The sequence below is a fragment of the Centroberyx gerrardi genome, chromosome 10 (genome assembly GCF_048128805.1).
Source record: "Centroberyx gerrardi isolate f3 chromosome 10, fCenGer3.hap1.cur.20231027, whole genome shotgun sequence".
In the NCBI taxonomy this organism is placed as follows: Eukaryota; Metazoa; Chordata; class Actinopteri; order Beryciformes; family Berycidae; genus Centroberyx; species Centroberyx gerrardi.
In genome coordinates this window covers 29580278-29603072 of record NC_136006.1, presented here as the reverse complement: position 1 = coordinate 29603072, position 22795 = coordinate 29580278, and the positions used below count along the sequence as shown (strand labels likewise).

Below are 22795 nucleotides of genomic sequence, written 5' to 3'. Positions count from 1 at the left end.
CACACAGTAATAAGATCAGACAATAATAGTCGCCAAACAAATATGGATAAAAGTCGCGGCGACCCGGCCAGTCCTCCTACCGACTCTTCGGCGCACTGCCTCCTGGAAAACAGCATCCGTCTCCGGCGGTGAGAGCAGGTAGGTCCCGCTGTTTAGTGAAGGTGATCTTGTGTCTTGTTTTATCGAGCAAGAACAAGCGATTCCGATCAAAAGACTTCGACTCACAATGTCTTCGTAACTTTCCACTACATACGGCGGGTCAGGTTCTGTCTCACAGCACAATCTGACAGCTTCCAGAAGGTTTTAAAAGCGTGACGCTTAGCCGGCGAAGCCATTTTTAGATCTAACGTTACCGGTGGAGGACGACTAAACCCGGGGAAAATCAAACGTCTCAGTGTCACCAGATATACAGTATTTTCCGGTTCCGGTTCATCGATGACAACTTGAAGTATATATAAAACAAAGCTGATAACTTGATTTTCAGTTTTTGGTACATTTTAAACGATTTAAAAATGACGGGAGCTCTTGGGCGCTATAGTGAAATATAGAACGGGCGCTCTCTAGCAGCTACGCTGTGTCGTCATTGAAATGTTGTTTTTTTTTCTTCAGACAAGTAGGCAGGGGTGGAGAGAAAAAAACACGGGGAGAATCGCGAACCTGCTTGAGCGTTCGAAATCGAACGCTCATTTTCGATTTTCGATTTAGAATCGAAATCGTGACACCCCTAGTAAGGGATAATGGCTTTTACCTGGATTCGCCTTATCAGTGTACTTAATGAAAAGAGTAAGTGTCCCTAATGTTTTGTACATTCAGTGTATGTTAATGTACATTATTGAAATGGATTAGGGGACAAATTGAGTCAAAAACAGATTTGAATTTTTCCATTCCTCTTTATTAGACAAGTTAAATGTAAACTATGCAGACTTCTGTGTGCTGTAGTGAACTGAAACACTGAACTTTTAATAACATGGAACTAGGGATGGGATGATATGCTTATCTCACGATACGTTTCGATACACGATATGTGGTTCACAATTCAATACAATAAAAGTTCAGTGACAACAAAGTCTGACTGTGCAGATTTAGGTTTATTTCTGAGACACAAATCTTCCTAGCAATGGCATTGGCTCACTAGAATGTAAACAACAATTTAAAAATGTCATTACAAAGTGACAATAACATCATTTGGATGGAGAGCTTGTGAAATTGTGATGGTCAAGTGTCTCATTTGTGATTACTACAGCAGAATAACATGGAGCTAATATCACCATTCATTTTTCTGCCCCATGACACGTATTGTCACATTCAGTGTTGTGATATATATATTTATATATGATTTTCGATATATCGTCCCATCCCTAATGGAAACATATACACTGAAAATGCGTAACTCTGTGCTATAGTGAGTTGAGCTTAAACACACACACTGGTCTGACCGGTGTCTGGTCAGGTTTGTTAGTGAATTCATCCTCTTACCTCAGTAGATTAACACCGAACGCCAAAGCAACGTGACTCATTCCGTAACAGACATGCAAAATATTGTCTAAAGTCTGCTGCGGGGGGGGGCAATGAAGCACACAGATTTTCCGCCCTGTCGCAACCTGTTGATTTGAGCCAAATCAAAGCAGACTGGTGTTTCTGTCACGCAGCGAGCGGGTGCCAGCTCAGAGGGTGCTTTGATAACGTAGGCCACAAGCTCACGTGGCATAGTAAAGCAGCCCCTGTAGACATTTCTCTCAACTAGCAAATGCCACCGCAGCAGTGGTATTTTCAGAATGTGTCGAGTTTTAAAAAATGCTTTTTGTTGTCTCTCGGTGTCTGTGGTTTACTGTTTGCGCCAACATTCACTCCCCCCCTCCCCCCTTGAAAGCGCTCGTCTGTCAACATCGGGGTTTGATGGAAACATAGCTCTCATGCAGTTAACCTCCCACACTTAGGTGTTTGTTTTCTGAGTGTTAATTGTTGTTCACCCCCCCCCCCCCGTCTCTCACCAGCGTCACCAAGGAGAGCATCGTGGACGTGGAGGCAGTGGTGAGGAAAGTGGAGCAGAAGATCGAGAGCTGTACCCAGCAGGACGTGGAGCTCCACATTGAGAGGGTAGGCCTGTGGGCAGCAGGGCACTTCCTACATTCAGCAAGCTCAGGAACACACACACACACACGCACACACACACAGCTCTTAGCAGGCAGGCACGTAAACACAATGCGCACAATACAATCCCCCCCTTACATACCGCAGTCCCCCTGGTTTGAGGCTTTAGGACTCTGGGGAGGTCATGCAAAGGTAAAACAGCTTAGTGTGTGCTGATATGCTGTTTCCCCATATAGGCTAGGTGGTGATGGTGATGGTGAAAATTTCTCCACAATCTGCCGTTACAGAGAGATTGTAAGAACTGTTTTACAACACCGTCCAAGTATATTTTGCAATGCATTCATTCATCATAATTGCGCTAACTGCTTCCAAACTGCTTTCACAACTTAACTGTCTGGCGATGACCAGGCTGAATCACACTCCATTTTACAAACTCTGCTGGTGACAAGCTAACTGCATAGACTAGAATTGGCTGAATGTTGCACCAGGGCTTTGCAGTGCGACAGTATTGTCACATTTTGCCATTACAGGATACAAATTGCATCCCCAATGAAGCGTCATTCAAAATGTCAGTGAAAAAGGACATGTGAGCCTATATATATATATATAGTGTTATCATAGTGTTATAAAAGGAAACAAGGGAGAAACTGTTGTCCCTTATGGAAGACACAGTTTGATCCCTCCATGCCAGAGATGTTTTGCTCAGTCTGCAGATGGTAGGCTTCCCAAACGAGGCGGGCAAAACAAGGTCGTCCTTTATTATAAACGTCCAGCAGTTTGACATCAGTCGCAGAATGTGTGAAAAAACTGTTTGTTTACGTAGGCGGAAACACAAAGTGAAAGTAAAACGAGCGCACCTTCCAATCACTGACCAAACAAGGATGAAGAAAGAATTGTCTAAAAAGCGGGCAGCCTCGATCCCGTGGACATGGTTTGGATATAAAACAGAAAACTATCATCTGCAAACTTTGTAGTGTGACTGTCATTGCCATCACCAGCAACCTATTTTACCACCTGAAGACCAAACATGTAAGTAAGAGTATTGTACGTTTTTGTTGTAGTTTTATCAAAGGTTTAGGTGAGTGTTCCAAATCAAAAGTGTCAAAATACTAAAGTATGATACCTGCCTTTTAAATTAACAAAATGTTAAAGTAACTGCACTATTGAAAACTCAAGCAAAAAACAGCCATTTCCACGGTTTTCTTGTACTTCACATTTTTCAAACGGTCCCAGAAAAAACAGTAGATACGAACAAGACCTGGAAATCGGGATCCATATCGTGGATCGGCCATGTCGCCCACCCCTAGTGAGAGAGATGTCACACACACACACATAGAAACACACAGAAATGCACTGCTTAGCATTGAAGCACGTGAATAAAATCACACAAACACGTAAATGTGCACACATAGGAACACACAGTTCTTAGCATTCAAGCATGTAAACACACATCTACACACAGGAACAACCAGGTTTCTTAGCATGCAAGTATGTAAGCCCATACACATACACAAACTTCTTGGCATGCACATAAATGCAGGCACACACTGAAACATGCAAACACACACTGTTCTTACGGCATTCCAGCATGTAAACACACATGTCTCACTATTTCAGGCAAGTTAGATTTTGATGTAAGTATACCGCCTCCTTAAATGCGGGCACACACAGGAACACACACACTGTTCTTGGCATTCAAGCAAGTAAACGCAAACACACACACACACACAGGAACACAAATGGTTCTTAGCAGCACACAAGCCCATAAACTCAAACACAGTCAGTCTCATTCTCACACTCATACATATAGAGCGTAAGCAGATGCAGCGGGTGCCAACCATTGTCTCTCACTTTCACTTTTCAGCCTTTTGACAGGAGTCCAGGTACTTTCCATCTCCTTATCACCCAAACAATGGAAAGTTTGGTGTTTTTTTTCTCACTCACACTTTTTTCTTGCACTGTTGCAAATGCATTTTGTCTCTTCCTCTCTGTCAGATTTTTGTGATCAGCCCGGCCGAGCCTCGTCTGCCCCTGCAGTTGGAGGATGCCGTCAGGCCGGAAGGAGAGGGGGATGAGGTGAGGATGAGTGGACACGGAGGGCTTTCCTCTATGTACTTGGCCCAAGAGCCTTAATACTAGGGATGCGTATTGGCCGACACCCAAGGCCGTTGTTATCCATTCCTCTCACTTTCGCAGTAAGTTGTGGTTCACAGTGATTTCAGATCAGTGTTGACTAGGTGTTGCTAAGTGACTAAAACCCACTGTGTCACATTTTCATGAAAAAAAAAGCCTTATTTCCGCTCTAAGTAATGTGTTGGGCTGAACAACAGAAAATCCACCTGTCGGCAATGACACCCTGCTTTTACACATATGAGCCCATGTGGTCAAGAACAACCAATGTCAGGAAATCTTGGTACACAGGAGGTGACAGATGTAAACTGGAGAATGCAGATTTTATGAGCATCTTTAAAAGAAAAATAGAAAGTATCAAGTTGCCTCAAAGGAAGACATTTGCACTTTTTGTTGAAAACAGTACATATTTTGCGGCTCTCATCCCTTTGGTATTCTTTGGTACGAAGCAGTCTTAGACTTCCAGGTTGAAGTCCAGGTTGGTTAACATGAGCGTGTTTACTGATGTCACATTACATGATTTGATTTGACTTTATTAATTCATGCTTGTAGTAAGGTGTACTGAAATCAGCACAGGATTTTACATTAAAAAAACACTAAAATCGTAAATCATAAACATAAAAAGAGCAGATTTGTACACGTGAAACAAGACAAAGTACAAAAATATAAAGATTAAAAAGAAATGAAAAGATCAGCAGCAAGGAAATTTTAAGAAGTATATGTACATACTAAGATGATTTCTGGGAATTGAAGTTCACAAAATTCAACCCTATCGCTGCCATTTGGAGCCAATATGAGAAAACATAATATATGGCTTTATCTGTTCAGAAGTCACAGTAAAGCATGGCCTTGCGTGGCTTATTGCTTTTGTAGCACAACGCTATCACACCATTGTAATAAAAATGGAATGTGAATGTTCAAAAAATCTTTTATTCATGGGACTCCAAAACTCAATGGTAGGGAAACTCTGGGACACATTAGGCCTTTTAAATGAAGACTTTCACATTCATAACATTGAACAATTGAATGAATAAATAAAATATGCAAAGACAATAAAATGTCATTGCATGTTTTACAGACTGTTTTTCTGAAGCTGTGGTCAGGGCGGAACCTCCATCATATCAGAGGTGGACCGCATAACTGGCTGATATTTGATATTTAATAAAAGGCCAGTACCAGCAAACCAACATATCGGTGTAACCCCAGCAGAGACAGCTGAGGGCCCGTCCGTGTTTATGCAGTAAGCCGATCCCCGCAGCTGCAGCGGGCGACCCAGGTGCTTTCTGCGCACGCTTCCAGCAGCACCTGCCGTCCCGCGAGACGCTGCCCCCCCTGATCGATCCCGTCTATCTGGCTGTCTGTCTGCCCGTCTAACCTCTCGGCCCCTCCCTCCGTGCGGGGCTACGCCGAGCAGGATGTGGCTTCACAGGCTATTAGCTCAAACCCCAGCGGGTCCGCCGAGGAAGCTTGACATCCACGACCCTGGAAGCAGCAGTTCCCCCTGCGATGAAACATTTACTATTTCAGCTGATTTTCTCTGCTTTTTTTTTCGTTCTCTCTTCTCGCCCTGTTTTGTATTGTCAACTTATCCTGCACTGCAGATGTTTTGTGTTTGTTTTTTGCGGTTGACCCTGTCATTGAACTGTATTTTTTTTACTTGTTAGTGTGAAAGCTACATTAGCATTGTAGTTGTACATTGCATTGTTTTTGGTTATATTACTGAGGATTAAGGTTGGACAGCTGCTTATTGCTGAAAGTTGCAGTTTTGTCAAATTTAATGATTATATGCCAAAAAAAAAAAATATTCACTGTTTCCCCCTGAATTTTATTCTTGTCTGGGTGGAACAGCCTCTGACAGAATCTAGACCATCATGGGACACTAAAACTCTCCATTGAAACTCAGCCTAATGAAATTATTTTAGTGCTAACAGCTCTTTAAGGCAGAGTGACTCACCACACCTATTCCATGGTAGAGAAACTCTGGGATACGAAGTTTGAACACAATCAATTGTTATGATCACAAAATCTAGGAAAATAAGGCCCAGGTTGAAAATAACCATAATTATCCTTTAAATATAGAATTAATGCACAAAAACATTTTGAACAAGTGAATAAATGAATAAAATGTGCAAAGAAAGTAAAATCTGTTTGTCAGGTTTTCCAGACAGAAGTAGTACTAGGTCAGTAAGGAACCTTCATCATATCAGAGGAGGACGACATGACTGGCTGATATCTGATATTTAGTCATCGGCTTTAGATATCATTCTTGGAACTGAAAGAGCTAAATGCTAAAATGTAATATTGCTTTCGGTTATATTGTTGAGTATTTTATCGTTTTAGGGTTAAGTATAGTTTTCGGTGTTATGATTGTGTTTTTCTTTCCCCTAAAGGACGGCAGAGCCACGGTCAACCAGGACACCAAGCTGGACAACAGGGTGATCGACCTCAGGGTGAGTTGCTACCAGACCTGTGGGGGAAAAATAGTGTGAAAGCACTTTGAATACTTGACAGAACGTGTAGATTGCTTGTCTTGAGTTGTCTAATCCCTTTATCTAAGTGACACGTTCACATCCGAGGCTTGTTAAGTTGTCTGGAAAGACGAATGTGCCTTTTCAGGTCTGGTTATCCATCGATTACATTAACATTGATAGTTTGATTAAACCCTTCTAACGTTTACAAATGGCACGGTAATAATAATGACGTTAGACGCGGCGCATTCATCTCTAAAGTTTCATCCAGGTAATGAAACTAATATCCTGTGTGGATGTTCTCTGTACCCGTTTTCTCAGAAGCGTGTGATTTAGCGCGCTGACGCAATGAATCCTGTGCAGCTCTTGAGAGGGGGGAGGCGCTGAACAACAGTAGAGGCCTGGGCCACAGAGGGCCTCATTGTTTTGATCTCTGCCTCCCACATGGATGATGCGGCAGGCAGGAAGGCACACCACACCGCAGACGCAGCGCAGCGCAGTGCCGGTAGCGAGCTCACCCCGGCTCTGCAGCAACACCTGTTTCTACAGCACTATACCCTTTGAGCTCGTCGGACGCGGCTCTGTTGTCACACTTCAGAGCCCAGTGAAGCTGTAAATTGGTTCTCACACAGGCAGACAGACATTCTCACAGGGAGCCATAAAACTCCCCCAATAATGAACGGGTTCCTATGCAAGTCCCCTTGTAACTTGACCGTCTTTAAACTTAGGGCGCTTGGGTTCAAACCGTAGGCGAAACTTTACTGTGTAGCATTTTCTTTTGTATTCGGTTCGTTTAGGTTCACACCGGCCAATTACAAGCGAGCCAGGGCTTTGGGGAGGGGGGGTATGCTAGGCTTTCCAAGCATAGTAACTACTGGCTATTAGATGCCAACATCCGTCTCTGTATACCCATAAAACCTTGCGTTTCGGGGTGGTTTCCTGTAGTTGGTTGAGATTTCTCACAACGAACCGCACTGCAGTTCTCGTTAGGCATCACAGTGTGGTGATTTGGTGCAGACAGAGTTCAAATGGCATTCTTCTCACCTGGCCAAACAAACTAGAGGAAACGCTCCACAGTTCAAATAAATTGCTCCAATACACGCTTGGTCTGAACGTACCCTTAGAACGGCAAGTCGTCATACCTCACAGGGGATTTTGCTCAACTCAGAGGGTAAACATTCACAATATCAAGCTGTTCTTTATTTTCTGGCTGGCCGAGTGACTGAAAAAAGCAAGCCGAGCCCATTGGGTGAGCTCTAGCAAATATTAAAAAAAAAAGCCATTTTGGACTGTGAAACCTGACTTGGCTTGCTGCCAAAAAAAAAAACCTCAAGCCATTACCGTTTGACACTTCAGTTTTGACAGCAGCGAGGCTCACTGCGTTCTGTCTTATTCCGCGAGGTCCCCCACCCCACCGCGAGGACACTGTCATAAGGAGAACTGTCAGTTGGTGACGACGCCAACCGCTGCCCACCCTCCCACCTTGACACCCACTCACTAGAGAAGTGCTATAAACAGGAAGGACTTTCTAGTTATGTAACTCTGAGTCTGTCACTCAAGTTCCTGCGCAGGCTGGTTCTGGTTTTTTAGGTGGGTATCGGTGCGTTGTTCTTGGTTTTAACAGATGGCGCAGCCCACGGTGTTTACATCACCGACAGTCATATCAGACCTGAGGCCATCTTAGATTTTATCACTGTTCGTCTGGGTTACTCCTGTTTCACTGGTTGTGGCGATGATATTTGGAAACAGGGAAGTTTTACAGTTCCCCTTCACTTCTTCATTTACTCTCACTATTGAAAGGAGGGTTGTGATTGAAAATGGAGATAAAGCCAGTTTTGACCAGACAACCCTGAGGCATTGTCTGCAGATTGATGAGCTCGCCAGTATTTAGTCATTATCACTTTTCCATTCTGCCGATAGCTCGTCAGACAAAGGACTTCGGACAGAGAGGGGTAAAGAAAGAGAAATATGAAGGCTTTCAATTAAAGCGGGCCTGAATGTCTTGTATGGGAAGGACCAGGGCCAGACTGCCCGCCTTTACGGAGATGAATAATACCCAGAGCCGAAAGCCGATACAGCTGGCTTCTAGAGATCTCGGTGGTCATTTCAGATGAGTCAATCGATTCGAGGGTGTGCTCACGCACGTATCGACACGCTCTGTAGCCTAACAGTTGCATTTTGGAGGCATTCTTGGGCCGCTGTTAATCTCCTACATGCCTTACTGTAGTCTCTTGGTTTAACTGAGCAGTTTTACCCCTCAACTCGCTGAGATCAGTATTTACATTTCTAATGATAGGCTTATAGCTCCCGAGGCCCTTGCTGAGTTTGAATTCACTCTCCCCATATATACCCCCTGCCAGCAAATGAATGCTCCACTATTCTCTAGAGAAGACGTGCATGAACAGAAAGTGTCAGTCTTGTTTTCCCACCTCTCTTATGATTGAGTCATAAATCCAATGAATCACTCTGTGTGTGTGTGCGTGTGTGTTAACGCCGCTCTGTGTGTGGCCGCTCTGTGCGTCTGTGTGTATGTGTTTACTCTCCCGAAAGACGACGACCAGCCAGGCCATCTTCCGCCTGCAGTCGGGCGTGTGCCAGCTCTTCCGAGACACCCTCACCAAGAAAGGCTTCGTGGAGATCCAGACCCCCAAAATCATATCAGGTACGCGCACACTCATCGTCATCTCGCCCTCGGGCGGTGAATAAAGTTCGACTGACGTTGCATTGAATCATTTTTGATTAGATGTTTCAGAAGAGGCGTGCCTTTTCATATTACCACCTACAGTCGTGCAATGACTCACGGCGTGACCGTTTTTTCAAGGTTTGGCTTCCAGTCAGTCGTTTTATTTTTCTGTCTGCAGTTCAAATCGTGAACCAAACTTTAAGCTCATAAAGCAGGACTCTCGACTCGCAGAGAGATGCTGCACCACATCAAGGACACACGCGTCTATTTTCAGAGGAACGTCTGTGTTGGGGAGAGCTTCGCTACACGAGGCCAATAAGGGTTTACGCCGACCCGCCAGGAATCCTGGCGCATCGACCGACTCTCACATCAATTCCCTCCACCCTCACCTCTCCTCACCTTGCCCTTCAAATTCGATGGGAGCTGACTTCATTGTACGTCTGCATTTGTAGGAGGCGGCGAGGAACTGGAGGAGAAAGATGGTAGAAAAACATCACATTCAACTAGAAATCCTCTCACCGGGATTCAGGAGACCCAGTTATTTGAGCTTTCCCCTGCCTAGTTTCCCTTTTATCCTGGAATTCGTTCTCAACAGTTGGTGCGAGAGGATACACAGTACAGTACAAGCACCTGCCTTGGGCCAACCTTTTTTTTTTATTCTTAAGCTGAAATGAGTTCATTGTTCCCTGGGATGAACCTCAGCAAGGCATATTTCCATGATAATGAAAGTTGTGCCTAAGTTAAGAGGAACAGGCTTTTATCTGAATTCCTTTTTGCGGTCATTGGCATTGTGTTTTGTTTCGCTAAATAAAGGTGTCCGTTTGTCTGTCTTTTGTTTTTCACATGATAAACGACAGTAGTGTCTCCAGGCCGCAGCTACCCACATGTCTCCCAGGCTCAAACTGAACTATGGTGCAAGCCAGTGACACTTTCACATCCTCATTATCCTCACAAGCCAATCACAAGACCTTTCTAAATTCAAAACCGGCGCCCTTTTAGTTTGGCGGCAGCTGTGAATCAACATTCTGTGTGTGTGTACTTTCGTGAAAACCACACCATCCTGCCACCACCCATAGCATGTACAGTGAACAGCGTGTACTGTGTGAACCCCCCTCCACCCCTCACCCTATTTTTGAGGACATAAGATTATCTCTGACATCAGTGTCAAATATGCAAACGCTGATGTATTACGTAAATTGGGCCTATATTGTAGAACACTGTGACCTCTATTTGTTTTGACTGGAAAAACATAGTAGGCAATCTTGTGTGCTTTCTTGTTTACAGCTTGTATTAAAGGGGCATTAAGCAATCTATTACTTTTATCGACTTCTATCAGCGACCAAGGAATTTTAACATTGACAGGTCTCTGGCACAGCTTACGGTGGCTTGTAACTGACATTAAAAAAAAATCCCATTTTCACAACAGATGATTAAACTAGCTAATTAGAGCAGAGATCCAAAAGGAACGTCCAATGAAGAGGTAATATATCATGATGATTGGGAGAGTCTTGACATTCCAGTAGGTGTTTTTGGAGTTTTTGTTCTAAAACAGAGTTCTGAAAGCCAGAAATCTCAGCACCTGCCCAAGTAATAATTGAGTCACTGGTATTGATCACCAACCCTATGAACCCCCTGCACATATATTATGGTCCTTTTGTGCTACGGGGCAGCAAAAATCGTACCTAAACGTTGTCATTGTTTATTTGTAGCTGCCAGCGAAGGCGGGGCCAACGTCTTCACAGTGTCCTACTTCAAAACCAGCGCCTACCTGGCCCAGTCTCCCCAGCTCTACAAGCAGATGTGCATCTGCGCTGACTTCGACAAGGTCTTCTGCGTTGGTCCAGGTATGCATGCCCTATCACCCCCCTCTCTCATTTTCATTCACTCACGGCCAACAGCACAACGAGCAGCCAGAGTATCAAGAAAATCCAAACACATAAAGCGGTATTCGCTATTAACCGAGTCGACAGGTTGGAAAAACATTTCCACGCGCGTTTAGGCCCCTAAACTTGGAGAGGCCTCTGTTGCTTTTACAAGTGGTGAGAGCTGCTGTAAAGCTTAGTGTGGGAGTGGGACTTGTAAAAGAGTTTATGGTACTGTACCAGTCGCTCCTCAGCTCTATAGGTAAGTTAACAGCACCACCATCTGCTTGGATGCATATAGGAGAAAACACAAGTACATAGTGCATATGAGCTCCTATACAAAACTACTGTTCTGTCAGTTTGCCACATATATCTGCTCATTATACTGATCCATAATTGTCCCCCATGATGAAATATAACATATCCACCTACCCATATTTGATTTTTTTAGTCATTTTGAATTGAAAATGTTTTTTAATTTTTTGGCTTATAAACACCAAACTTGGTACATGGCCTAAAGGGAGTGAGATATACACAAACTACAGATACAGTAGTACATATACAAGGTAGGGGGGTTATTGCTGCTTGATTGTAATTGTTACTGAAGGGGTGACTGCATCATTCCTGTGGGATGGCATGTGTACTCTTGCCTTGTTCCTTATTTCTTGTTATACCCATGACTCAGTAAATTTGACAATTGAGAAATGAGCATGAACTCTGAAATGCAGATAGCGCGTTGTGGACAGAATAATGTGATGAATAAATGAGTCCACCACGAAAGGATATGTGACAGTAACATAAATTGGACAGGCCATTTTCACCTGTTCGCCACAGTTAAGTTTAATTAAAAAGTTAGCGACTAAAACAATTTGGGGTAAGGTTTTGATCATGGTATGAAAACTTCTTGAGTTGGGAATCGACCCTGGCTCGTCAGAGTTTAAGGCAAAATTGTATCTTCCTGCTGCCTTGTAAGTAGCATATGTCGAACTTATTGACGTTAAATCCCAATCATTTCAGTTTTCAGAGCGGAGGATTCCAACACCCACCGCCACCTGACTGAGTTTGTGGGTCTGGATATCGAGATGGCCTTCAACTACCATTACCACGAGGTCATTGACTCCATCACTGACACCATGGTACAGATCTTCAAGGGCCTGAGAGACAAGTAAGATTAGGATGGTACAGTTAATGCCCAACACTAATAGATTGTTCTCATTGTGGCATTTGAAAAAAAAAAACTGCTTTGGCTAGAGTCGGTGGAAGTGGGTGGCACATTCTGCTCAGACTGCCTGGCTCTACTGTTTTCGTCCTACTTTCCAAATTCACAGAGCATTTGTAATCCTCAAATTTAATGTGAAGTCACGTGATGATCACACTAAAAATTATTGATGCAAATTACATGCCATAAGAGGCTCAGGTTTTGTTTTCCTAGTCAAAAGAAGAGCTGAATTTTGACAGAAGCACCATCTGGGTTGGAAACCCAGAGGCGGAGGATGGCTAAAAGTTAAAATATTTTATGTTTGGCCAAAGCTCCCTCAGCTTTTGAATCCAATGTAAGCGTTGTCACATGTGCTGTCAGCTCATTTTGAAAATGAGTGATTTCCAAGTCAACTGCCAACAAGACAATGTTCTGATATGGCTTTATTGCCCCCTGGTGGTGTTAAATAGTGCAGCATGTGTAAAGGGCTGGTAGCAATTTAAGTAATGAGTTGGCTTACAATTTAATATGTTAACCTACCTATTTTGTGTGTAGAATAAGGTACTATGTGAGTTCAATAAAGAGAAGAGCAGATATAATTTAAAACTTGCTCACTCACTTCTACAATGGATTAAGTTAACAATAATTTAGATGCTACTGCTTTGTATATAGCAGCATACCAGGCAGACAATCTGGAGCCTGTTTGATACACAGCCTTTGTTTTGCTTTGATTTGATTGGCTCACAGTCGGAGAGAGTGTATGGTGGCCAGCAGGGACAAAGTCTGAAAACAGGCAAAGACTAAAGACTGTATATAACAAATGTTATCTTTTCAAAAAGTTACCAGCCAGTGTGGCAGGTGACCCGTGGTGATTTATCTGCCAGAGACAAATGTTACTGGTACTTGTCAGGTGGGAACTTGGGACGTTGCTTATTAGTTTGTAATGTATGCATATGTCTGTATGTGTTTGTGTTTGCCTGTCTGTCTATATCAGCTTCCAGACGGAGATCCAGATGGTGAACAAGCAGTATCCCAGCGAGCCTTTCAAGTTCCTGGAGCCCACCCTGAGGCTGGAGTACACCGAGGGCGTGGCCATGCTGCGCCAGGCTGGGGTGGAGATGGGCGATGAGGAAGACCTCAGGTCTCAATACGCCACACCCCTCACCCCCCACCCCACACAAGTCCATAGAAATCATTTAAAAACAATCACTTTTCTTGCACCAATCCTATTTATCACTAACCATGTCCACTATTACAACATTCAAAACATTTTTACATGTTTCATTTGAGAAATCAGTACCAGCCTCCTGTTAGCATTTGTTAGCAATGCTAGTGCAAGTCAATAGGGTATGAAACCACTGCTTTCAAAATCCCATTCAAGTTCTATTACGTTTTCGTACTATTACTACAGCTATGGAAGCACATGGAATTGCTTGCAAGTGATGTTAAGAGTTATGGTTTCATACCCCATTGACTTGTGCTAGCATTGCTAACAAATGATAGTAGGAGGCGGTTGCTGATTTCATACAAATGCAAGCTCTAATGTAAAAACTTTTGTTTACATGGTTACATGGTTTGTTTACAAGTTTACATGGCTTTCTTATTTTTTTTGTTCCATAGTACACCGAATGAAAAGCTGCTCGGCCGCCTCGTCAAGGAAAAGGTAAGGGTCAATGTGTTTGATTGCTTATGTGTTGCTGTTTAGATATTCGTTTTAATATTTCGGGATGAAAACAAAAACTTTGACTATTTGAATCTTACCCACTCCTCCCCTTTTCCTCTGTCAGTACGATACTGACTTCTACGTGCTGGACAAGTACCCACTGGCTGTAAGACCATTCTACACTATGCCTGATCCCAGCGACATTGTAAGTCAATCAGTCTCTCTCTCTCTCTCTCTCACCCACACACACACTCACACACTCACACATGCACGCACCCCTTGACCTGGTGGATGATGTTTCTCTGTTGTTTCCCCCCAGAAATACTCCAACTCGTACGACATGTTCATGAGGGGAGAGGAGATTCTGTCCGGAGCGCAGAGGATCCACGATGCTCAGCTGCTGACTGAGAGAGCCACCCATCACCAGATCGGTAGGGGCATTAAGCAGTCTATCACTTCTATCAACCTCTATTGGTGACCAGTAGGAATATCGACAGGTCTGTGGCACAGCTTACGGTGGCCTGTAACTGACAAAAATAATAAAGTCATATTTTTACCAGACGGAATGACTTGAAACATTCACAGACCCTTTTAAAAGCACCGTAATTTGTATTCATTTCCTACCATCAATCAATTTGTAAGAGTACGTGTCACTTTTCTCACATGATGGATGTCTTGCTTTGGCAATAGCATCTTGATATTATGCTGCCATAGCCTTTGTAGTGCAAGGTGCAAAATATTATAAAGGTAAAAAATACTAAAAGCAGGGGCTGTGCTCCAGCTTTGAAAAGACTTTTTCCTTTCATAGCAGCCTATAAAACACCGAGGCTCACACGCTCTGAGGAAGACCACCAAAACCAGGCTGAAACACATCAGCATGGCTAGTGCTTATGTGTGCAATGCCTATGAAAAGAAGAGTGGTCAGGATTTTGTTGGATTGGCCATTAGTTTGAGTCATGCTAAAAAAAAAAAATCCTTTGAAAATATAGTGCCTTAGAGGAAAAAGTTGGAAGTTGGAAAAGGGAATTTATTCGTACAGCCAGTAGTGAAGCCTCACTGTGAAGACGTTGACGTCCACACTGTACATTACCCATCTTCTTCCATTCCTCCATTATAATTTTACCACAACTGAACCAACTTTATTTTTTTGTAATACAGATCTGGAGAAGATCAAGGCGTACATTGATTCCTTCCGGTACGGAGCTCCCCCACATGGCGGCGGAGGCATTGGTAAGCAATATATAACACCGTTTTTTTTTTTACTTGATGTCACTCCATTTTTTTGCTTTTTGACTTGACATACAGTATATAAGCCTTTGGTTGCAGCCACCAGCACCATTGTACACTGCAGATGCTCTGTATCACCACTCATGAGGGTGCATTCACACTATTCCACTTTTTTTTGCAGCAGCTCTGCCTCAGCTGCATTTTGTTCTGATAAACATCAAGTCGGTACAGACTAGCTGTTAAACCAGCAAATGGTACTGATGTCCAACTCTAGAATATTTAGGAGAAACGTCCAACTACTTTTCATTCTGCTTCTTGTTGCTGTCCTAAACTGTCAGCTGCCTATGTACCATCAAACCCCGCCTCCTCACCTTTAGAAAACACTAAAAAGAAAAATCCTCTGGCGCACAGGAAGTGATGCGTTTTATGTTTCCAGTTTGTTTGGAATAAACAGAAGAAGAACTGGGTAGTTAGCATGAGCAGCGATAGCCACCATGGCTGAACAGACAAAGAAAAGAGAAACTCAAACTTCATCAACAGAAAATCCAAGGAAAAAGATGTCACAGTGCTGGACACACTGTTTGATTGACAGGTGATCTCTGGGAAGTGCAGTGCAGAAACACCACAGCAATGAGCGCTTAGTGATAAAGATGTAAAATAAAAAAAGAATTTCATGGATTACCGCGTTAATGTAAAAAAGGCGCTGACAGTTTGAAAGAGGTGTAATAGCGTGAACATGCCCTACAATTGAGGCATTTAGCAGACGCTGTTATCCAGAGCCACTTCCAATTAGACAGTAAGTGAACCTTTTGAGTGACTCAGCTGTCATCCCTCCCAGGCCTGGAGAGAGTGTGCATGCTGTACCTGGGTCTCCACAACATCCGCCAGACCTCCATGTTCCCACGCGACCCCAAGCGCCTGACCCCTTGAGCCCCTCGGCCACGCGGATGAACCCCAGCCATCACCGACGCTGGTCATGGGAAACAATACTAATCCACAATCCAGAGAGAGACACAGAGCATGAGGGAGTATTGTAACAATAGGGTGTACTTTATTGATTGGTGTGCACAGCTGTCTAACGTGACACAACGAATAACAAGAGACATTCATGGGAAAGAGTTGGCAGGTGATTTAGGGACATGTTGCCGTAAAGGTGCACACACATAATCCATCTCTTAATCAATAAATCAGTGTTTGTCTTAGCTCTTTTTTATGGAGATATACCAGTCTACTTTGATACAGGTCTAAATCAGCACTATTAAGAGTAATGATTAAGGTCTCTAGCAATACGCCGGTATTGATTACTACACATGTTTTGTAAGTAATTAGAGAACTAAACGGGAATAATAAAAGACTTCTCAAACCATAAATCGCTTCTCTGCTACTCTAGAATTATTAATGTTTATTGGAGTGCGTGTCATGTTTTTCACGTTTTCGGTCTTATTCAGTTTCTGATGGCCACTTAACCTTGACTACAGGAATTCATTAACATTATGGTTGACACAACTGTTAAAGGATGAACATTACATGTCCCTTCCAGTATAGTCTCAGTAGAATCTTGGATGGCTACATGACTCAAATGCCACTTGCAGAAGCAGAAGGGCAAGACAAACTATTAATTTACAACCAAGAAGAATGCAAGGCTTAAATCAATTTCTACATTCACGTTCAGGCGAAGGAAAGACTTAACATTTCTATCCGCTGCCCTGCTTCTTATAGTGCAAGGATGAATCAAAGTGCTTAAGTGTTAATGACAAAAAATATAGCATATAGATGTGATTTTCAATACTGATAACTGGTTGCGACATGTTCTAATTTTTGTGCTTGTGTGCGGGAATCGTTCCATTTTATGACAAACACATTGAGGCCAAAATGATGTAGGACAAGTTGTGTACTATCATGGGCTTATTCAGTGGCAGCGCCACCAATTTGGAGGATGAAGAGGAAGATCTGAACGATGTCGGTGTAGAGACAAAGGGCTCCGTAGATGTACTCCTCCGGACTGAGGGCCAGCTCTTTGTTTCCAATGAGAAGCTGGGTGTTGTATGCTAAAAACTAACAGAGACAGAAAGAAAGAAAAGACGATAAAAAGCAAATTCACAGTGGTCAAAAAGGACGAACATGGGCATGACAGCTTGTGAGCTTGATAAGATTCTATCTAGGGATGGGACGATATATTTAAATTGAATATATCGCGATACAAAAATGTGACGATACGTATCGTGGGGCAGAAAAATGAATCGTGATATTAGCTCCTTTTTATTCTGCTGTAGTAATCACAAATGAGACGGCTTGACCATCACAGTTTCACAAACTCTCCATCCAAATTATATTATTTTCACTTTGTAGTGACATTTTTAAATTGTTGTTTACATTCTAGCAAGCCAATGCTAGAAAGATTTGTGGCAGACTTTATCATTGAACTTTTATTTATTACATCTTATCGTGGTTGTATTGAATCGTGAACTTCATATCGCGTATCGAATCATATCGTGAGATGAGCATATCTTGAATTTCCCCAAGGGGATTAATAAAGTGCTATCTTATCTTATCTTATCTTATCTTATATCGTCCCATCCCTAGTTCTACCAGATAGAAACTCATAATTCCAAGCTCTCCAGTTCAAAAATCCATGTGAACACAGACTCACCAGAGTATAAACAATGGCTCCAATTGCAGCGTAGAGCATATGAACCCAAGGGATCTGTTGAGTTGCAGATGAGAAGTTCAAGTGTGTTTATTTGTCATATACACAGCATACACAGGGCAAACAGTGCAATGAAGCGCTTGTGTGCTGGGTCGTCTCAGTACAAAAAGAACAAGGAACATATAATTCACAGCGATAAAAAAAGGGAAAAAAACAGAAAGGCCTCTATGAAATCAAACAGATGCTCCCTACTGAGCTGCTACTAGAAACACGGGGAGAGCGAATGGATTGGTGTAAAGCGCGGGGTCGACCCGGCGGGATTGTAAAAGGGAAGAGCCCTCACGTATTTGAAGCAGAGGACGACGGCCGTGACAATCCCGACGATCATGAGCGAGACGGAGAGAATACAGAGGAGTCCCCCGCAGGAGGTGAAATCCACCTGTGATGAGAAACAGAAGTCATTAATAGGATGAAAGTGAGCGCTTCAAAGAGAACACGCTCCGGGCCGTATGAAAGACCGGTCTGGACGATATGAGAGAGGAATCTGAATAATGTAAAAAAAAAAGTCAAACGTGGGGAGGCTGCATAATGCAATCCCCCCCCCCCCCATAATGTACTGAAAATGTAACTTATTCATTTCGAGTTACATCAGATTTGAAGTCGGATTCGCATAACATCTTAGCCCCAAAAAAAGAAAAAATCCATGAATATTTAAAGGACTCAGTGCCCCATTGTAATGCGAGACAAAGGCGTTCTCTTACACTCACAACAAAGACATCCTCTGACAAGCCACGGGCTACAGAGAGGCAGAGTTTACCGCTCCATCTACCTTGGTTTGGAAGGAGAAGATGGTGACGGCGACGCAGACTACCGCTGTTATTCCGATGGCGAGGAACACCGCTTTCGTGTCGTAGTAGCTGTGAAAAATACAAGAAGGAGGTGGAGGATTAAGACAAAAACAACGCTGCTGTGTGTGTGTGTGTGTTAGTGTTAAACTTCATTATCAAAATGGATTTGGGTGGCTGGGGTGCATTGCTCTGGCAGGACCTTGCAAACAAACCTCGCAATTGTTCCAGTCATGTAGGACAAGGCGAGAGTCTGCAAGATAAAGCATGAATCGATGAATGGAGGCGAACAGTCTCATAAATGGTATACAGAGAATAAAGTACTTGGAGGCCTCTTCGCTCAGCACTATAAAACTAACAGTGTGGGAATGAATGTGTGGACTGAGCTGAGGGTTCTTTAACTTTTTACAGGGATTGTTCATTTTTCTTTTTTTCTTTTTTTTTTTTTACTTTTTCTGTCTTGGATCCAAATATGAATCCACTCGGAAGCCACTGACCCATAATGTAACAAACCAGGCTAGTAACATTACTCACAAATATTGACAGCAGCAGAAGATTCCATGGGTAACGCCTCCTAAACACAAATTGCTATGAATATGTAATAAACACAATTCTCTAATCCGACACAGGAAAGGTGGGGACCATGCTCACCTGGTCTCTTTGAAGCAGATGACAATGCAGTAAACCACCACATAAACCCCACTGTGGAAAGATAGATCATGAGAAGTGTTATATTTTAAACAGCGTGGCGTGAGAGTGAATAGCATTGACGATGTGTTTATTTCAAGACTGCGACTCACAACGATGCCCAGTAGATAGCAGGGTTATTGATGACAAACAGCCTCACTGGGTCACTGTGGCAGGGCAGACAAAATGCATCACTCAGGAGTAAACAGTTATTTATTATTCAATAGATACCTTAAAGCAGTATTCCACTTAGTTTTAACATGGGGGTTATTTGGGACTTGGAGTTTATACCGTTCAGATTTTTACTTCCCATTCATTTGAATGAGGCCACGAAAATAGACTGAAAACTGACATTTAACACGTTGGTGAACAGATTCAACAACAGATCCTGCCTTTAAGACAATAAAGCAGTCATGGGTCCCTCCTCATTTTGCATTTTTATTCTTGGTTTACACTAAAATTAGTATTTAAAAATAAAAGTAGATCTGGTCTCCCAAACAGGAACTATCTCTCCTAAATGGTATCCTCCGCTATGTTCTCTTCTATCAATAAAAATGCTATTTGGTGAAATTACGCTCTAAAACGTTGGACCCACAGTCAGTTGAAAATTACAGTAGCAGGATCTGTTGTTGAATCTGTTTATGAATGTATATATATATATGTTATAAATGTCAGTTTTCAGTGTATTTTCATGCCTCATTCAAATGAATGGGAAGTAAAAATCTGAATGCTACTAACTCGTCTAGCTGCATCTGATCTTGGTGATTAGTTTATATTCTGGTTTTCATGGTGGTCAAGTGCCAAATAACCCCCATGTTAAAACTAAGTGGAATATTGCTTTAAGCAGGCGATGTAACAGTCAGGTGGGATATTGTATTGGGATGAATGGAGACACTTACACGAATGTAAAGGTGCCTACAATTGCAATGGTGACAGAAAGCTGTGCAGCCAAAATTAAGTAAACCTGCCCAGGAACACAAAACCAAGGAAAACATTTAAGTGGATGTGGATGAGATGAACAGGATGGTCACTTTGAACAACAGTGAAATGTGCAGTCAAAATCAGCAGTGGAAAAGGCTTACTTTTCTGATGAAGGCATGCCGAATCCATGTGTTGTGCCACTGAGCGCCCAGAAAAGCCTCCATGTCTCCTGCAGGATTGGTAAGAGTTAAATTGGATTACATGCTACTACACTGCTCAATCTGTATCGTGTAAATCCAGGCTGTGATAACAGAAGTCCCGTGTCATTGCCTCAGGACCTGGGTAAGACGTCAGCACTCCGGCGGACAGAGTGGGTATGATGGCTGGAGGGTAGCCAGGGCCCGTCCTGGCGCTCGCCTGGTCCCAGTACCCGGGCCCATCGGGGCTGTAAGGCGGTGGCGGTGGCGGTGGCTCGACATAGCCGTACTGTTGCTGCGCATACCTGGGGCTGTTCAGTGCATCCTCGTAGGCTGGAGGGGCATCTGCTTTGTGCATATTATAGTAGGCCCACCTTAAAGAGGGGATGAGTGAAGAACAGCTACGTCAGACTCAATGTGTATATGTGTGAATAATGGAGATTCAGTACATAACGCTTTATTTTCCAGGTCTGCAATTTCCTAATATTTTCCTAGAAAGGAACTGTTAATTTCTTAGGAAGTTTCCAGGAAAGAACCATGACATTATGTACTAGTTATAGTGAAAATAGAGAAAGAGTTCAATGGTAGTTGGTAAGTACCTAGTCATTTCTTTTGTAGAACCATGAAATTATGTAGTAGTTATATAGAAAATTTGAAATTAGAGGAAGGAATTAATCAATTAATCAAATAACTATATTATATAATTATATAATATATATAATGACTTCCAATAAATAGTTTATAGTTTTGCAGTTCTTCCAGGAAACTCTTCCAGGAAGAAATTGACAGTAACTTATTGACTCCACCAGACTGCTGACATTTTCTATATAACTACTACATCATTTCATGGTAATTTCCAGGAAACTTCCCAAGAAATTAACAGTTCCTTTCTAGGAAATTATTAGGAAAATGTGGACCCAGAAAATAAAGCGTTACCCAGTACATATTGACAAATTAATATTGTATTTTTTTTAAATATAAACATACACTTGGCCTACAGTTGTCCATGTTTGATCAGTATTTCATGGTTCAGTGAGCATCACTCAGTACAAGGTGAGTGACAACTTAACAGTTATCAGGCTCTGACCAGCAGTGAAGAGGTGCTGTAACCCATAATATGCATCATTTCAATCAGTGATCAGATCGGTGATTGGTTGATCACACTGGTAAACTAGTTAATCAAAAGATTGGCGACTCTCATCAGCATCGGCACTGCTGTTTTCTGTGCTTAAAACACAATAACACAATTACAAAACATATATTTTAACCAAGCAATCTAAAAAAAGGCCTATATTTATTTTCAGGGCCAGGTTGCCAGTGTTGGTAAAAGCCATGTCGTTCTAAGAATATATTCATCCTGGACAAGCCGAGGAAAACAATGACACAGACAAAACTGCATGCATATTATAGTCTTGTATTCTGTATTTCCATATAAAGTAAAGCAAAACAAGCCTGCTTACCTCGTGGATTTCGACTGAGATGGGAGTGCTGTGCCTTTTTGCTCCTCTCTCTCTCCCTGGAGGTTTGCAGACTCGCACCACAAGAGGATGTCATCTTTGTAACCAGATATGCTCACTGAAACACACACTGCTGCTGGTGCTTCTCAGAAATGTGGAGGCACTTTTTTTTTTTTTTTTTTTTTACAAATTTTAGAGTTTGGAAATAAGGTACTACATTAAAAAGCACGTAGGCAACCATCAGTTTATAGTTATTTTTCATTTTCAAATAAGAAATCACCATTTATGTGGGCTTATACTGTACATGTCCTATTGCACCTTCCTTCTAAGTCTATCCAAATGTAGGCTATACATGGTGTGTCTCTGCTACATGGTGTTTCTCTGCTACATGTTGATATCGTTTATATCATGTGCTGCCAGTAGGTGTCGCTAAATTATTTAGAACCAGACACAACCTGGCTTGATGCCATACTCATTCCATTACATAGCCTACGCCAATTTAACTCCCAATTAATTCAAGTGGCATGAACTGGTGCACGAGATAAAAGTAAATATTAAAGCCGTTAATAACTTTGAGCGTGCTACTGCGGTCTCGAGGTAGAATTCAGCTTAACATGAATTGTATTCTAGTATATTTCTTTGTTTAAAATAGACTACATGCAAGAGAAAAAAAAAATCTTTCCAGCAGTTTTTTCAAAACATGGCAATGACGAGTTTAT

General features: G+C 42.5%; 2 protein-coding genes across 2 annotated transcripts in view; one reads left to right on the top strand and one right to left on the bottom strand.

Annotated features, from left to right (window-relative positions):
- Nucleotides 1-16692, top strand: part of dars1 (aspartyl-tRNA synthetase 1) — a 31975-nt gene extending 15283 nt beyond the window's left edge. The window contains exons 7-18 of the mRNA XM_071915546.1: nt 1995-2097; nt 4087-4167; nt 6612-6671; nt 9240-9351; nt 11082-11216; nt 12252-12399; nt 13427-13573; nt 14053-14095; nt 14220-14300; nt 14415-14526; nt 15254-15325; nt 16161-16692. Coding sequence (XP_071771647.1) covers nt 1995-2097; nt 4087-4167; nt 6612-6671; nt 9240-9351; nt 11082-11216; nt 12252-12399; nt 13427-13573; nt 14053-14095; nt 14220-14300; nt 14415-14526; nt 15254-15325; nt 16161-16252 — 1186 coding nt within the window. The 3' untranslated portion in view covers nt 16253-16692. The remainder of the gene's footprint in view (nt 1-1994; nt 2098-4086; nt 4168-6611; nt 6672-9239; nt 9352-11081; nt 11217-12251; nt 12400-13426; nt 13574-14052; nt 14096-14219; nt 14301-14414; nt 14527-15253; nt 15326-16160) is intronic.
- Nucleotides 16693-17227: 535 nt separating this feature from the next.
- LOC139924717 (protein lifeguard 3-like) lies at nt 17228-20977 on the bottom strand. Its single transcript, XM_071915841.2, has 11 exons — nt 20761-20977; nt 20584-20651; nt 20401-20465; nt 19615-19668; nt 19466-19516; nt 19349-19388; nt 19030-19067; nt 18799-18886; nt 18313-18408; nt 17973-18026; nt 17228-17377 (listed from the first exon to the last, which is right to left on the bottom strand). The coding sequence occupies exons 1-11, from the start codon at nt 20975-20977 to the stop codon at nt 17228-17230; spliced, it is 921 nt and encodes a 306-aa protein (XP_071771942.2).
- Nucleotides 20978-22795: the final 1818 nt, after the last annotated feature.